This window comes from Fukomys damarensis, unplaced genomic scaffold (genome assembly GCF_012274545.1).
Source record: "Fukomys damarensis isolate Sample0158 unplaced genomic scaffold, DMR_v1.0_HiC HiC_scaffold_38, whole genome shotgun sequence".
In the NCBI taxonomy this organism is placed as follows: Eukaryota; Metazoa; Chordata; class Mammalia; order Rodentia; family Bathyergidae; genus Fukomys; species Fukomys damarensis.
Window position 1 is genome coordinate 76,283,673 of NW_022900950.1, and position 2,180 is coordinate 76,285,852.

A 2,180-nucleotide genomic window follows, 5' to 3' on the forward strand; every position below is an offset into this window, starting at 1 on the left:
CCCTTGAGTTATGACCGGCCTGGCATGCGCACAACTGGGGTTAGGGCCAGAGTTTTAGTTTTAACTTAGGGACAAAGTCTTGAGTTACGACCTGATTGCTGGCTGCTTGGGCTTCCAGATGGTCCAGATTTAACCCTTACAGAGTTCTGGAAGAAACATTACAGCATCCTCTCCTGCGTGGGGTTCACTGAGAAATCCTGGGCCAGCACCTCTCTGAGGACACTGAGATGCATCTGTGTACAGGAGAGAAACTTTGAGGGCTGTGCAGAGGAGCCTGAGCTTTCACTGACCAACTTGAGTTTCAACCAGCCCTCAAGAATAAGTGGAGTTTGTAAGTCAAGGGTCCGCTGTATAGAATGCAAGATTTTAACCTCAAATAAGACCTTTAGAATTTAGGCAATTTTGATTCATTCAGGAAATGTTTCTAACACACCTACTTTATAAAAGCATTGTGTTGCACCTTAGATCAGTGAGGGGAGACTATCGAGGTGCATGGGAATGTAAGGTGAGTTCAGGGTGCCTGTGGGGTGGGTGGGTTTAAAGATGGTGCGAGTCTGGAGGGGGAGATGAAGAGAGGCTCTGTGTTGTAGTGGGCGGGGGAGGAGGAGGAGGAGGAGTTGGAAGGGACGGAGGGAGGGAGCAGCTAGGGAGGACTGTGTTCAATCTTCAGTGTGGAAAAAGAAAAGTTAAAGGCATAATCCTGTCCAGGGAAATCATCCCAACAGGGAATGGTGGTTTTCTTACAAAGTAGCTGCCTCAAACTTCTTCCTCTCCTATATCTGTACCACATGGGAATGCAAACAAGTATTTAATCCAGCAACCACTTATTTGATGTGCAAACTGTCCTAGAAACTTGAACTAGATTCAGGAGGATAAATGTAAAAATATATACGTTATACATAACTTCATTATACTTAGCCACCATACTCTAGGGGTATAAAATGTAACCAGAAGCTGAGAGATAAACACACAACCTAACTGGAATGTGACAGTCCACTCAGACAGACAGATGCTGCCTGTTTACAATGTGCCTGACACTGTGCTGGGAAAACAGTCAGCCCTGCTCTCCTAGGCCTGTCTCACAAAGTCAGAGCACTCTCTGGACACAGAAGGGATTGCGGGAACTGCAAAAACAAGCAGGTCAGGGAAAGCTGGTCCAAGGGTGGGGAGGGCGTTGCCCCCCAGGCTCCTCTCCCACCCCGAGGAGTGGGTGCAGACGCTTGACTCACAGCGGCCCCTCTGCCCTGAGCTTGCAGGTGGCCAAGGGAAGCACGGACGCTGTGGATCAGGAGATGAAGGTCAGATGTGGGCCTGGGAGGAGGCGCTGGGCTCGCGAATGAGCGCGGTCCCTCTGGCGGAGGCAGTCACCATGAGTCCCTCTTCTGAGCGTAGTGTGCTGGTTAACGTGGAGACTTTTCTGCTTAAAAAAAAAATCAGCGTCAGCAAATAATGACAGTTGAACTTCTTCCTTTCGTATCTTTATTGCTTTAATTTCTTTCTCTTGTCTAATTGCTGTGGCTAATGTTTCCAGAACTATATCGAAGAGGAGTGGTGATAGTGGGCATCCTTGTCTTGTTCCTGATTTTAACGTGAAGGTTTTCAGTTTTTGGCCATTTAATAGGATATTGGCTGTTGGTTTTTCATAGATAGCCTTTATTAAGTTGAGACATAGACCATCTATTCCAATTTTTTGCAGGGTTTTTATCATGAATGGGTGTTGAATTTTGTCAAATGCTTTTTCTGCATCTCTTGAGAGGATCATGTGGTTTTTGTCCTTGACTTTGTTAATATAGTGTATTATATTTATTGATTTACGTATGTTGAACCATCCTTGTATCCCTGGAATAAATTCAACTTGGTCAGGATGGATGATCTTCTTGATAATCCTCTGTATTCTGTTTGCCAGTATCTTATTGAGGATTTTTGCATCTATATTCATTAAGGAGATTGGCCTGTACTCTTTTTTAGTTACATCTTTCCCAGATTTGGGAGTCAAAGTGATATTTGCTTCCAGGAATGAATTTGGAAGCATTGATTCTCTTTCAATTCAATTGAAAAGTCTGAAGAGTAATGGCAGTAGATCTTCTCTAAATGTCTTGTAAAATTCAGCAGTGAATCCATCAGGACCTGGGCTTTTCTTTGTTGGTAAGTTTTTAATTACATTTTCAATTTCACTGATT

General features: G+C 44.2%; 1 protein-coding gene across 2 annotated transcripts in view; it reads right to left on the minus strand.

Moving 5' to 3' along the window:
- Window positions 1–1,154: 1,154 nt before the first annotated feature.
- Window positions 1,155–2,180, minus strand: part of Tmem144 (transmembrane protein 144) — a 39,379-nt gene continuing 38,353 nt past the window's right edge. Inside the window, exon 12 of one of the 2 annotated variants that reach the window (XM_010627948.3) lies at window positions 1,155–1,417. In XM_010627948.3, the coding sequence (XP_010626250.1) occupies window positions 1,286–1,417 (132 nt within the window). In that variant the 3' untranslated portion in view covers window positions 1,155–1,285. The remainder of the gene's footprint in view (window positions 1,418–2,180) is intronic. The other variant, XM_010627954.3, reaches the window with a different exon arrangement.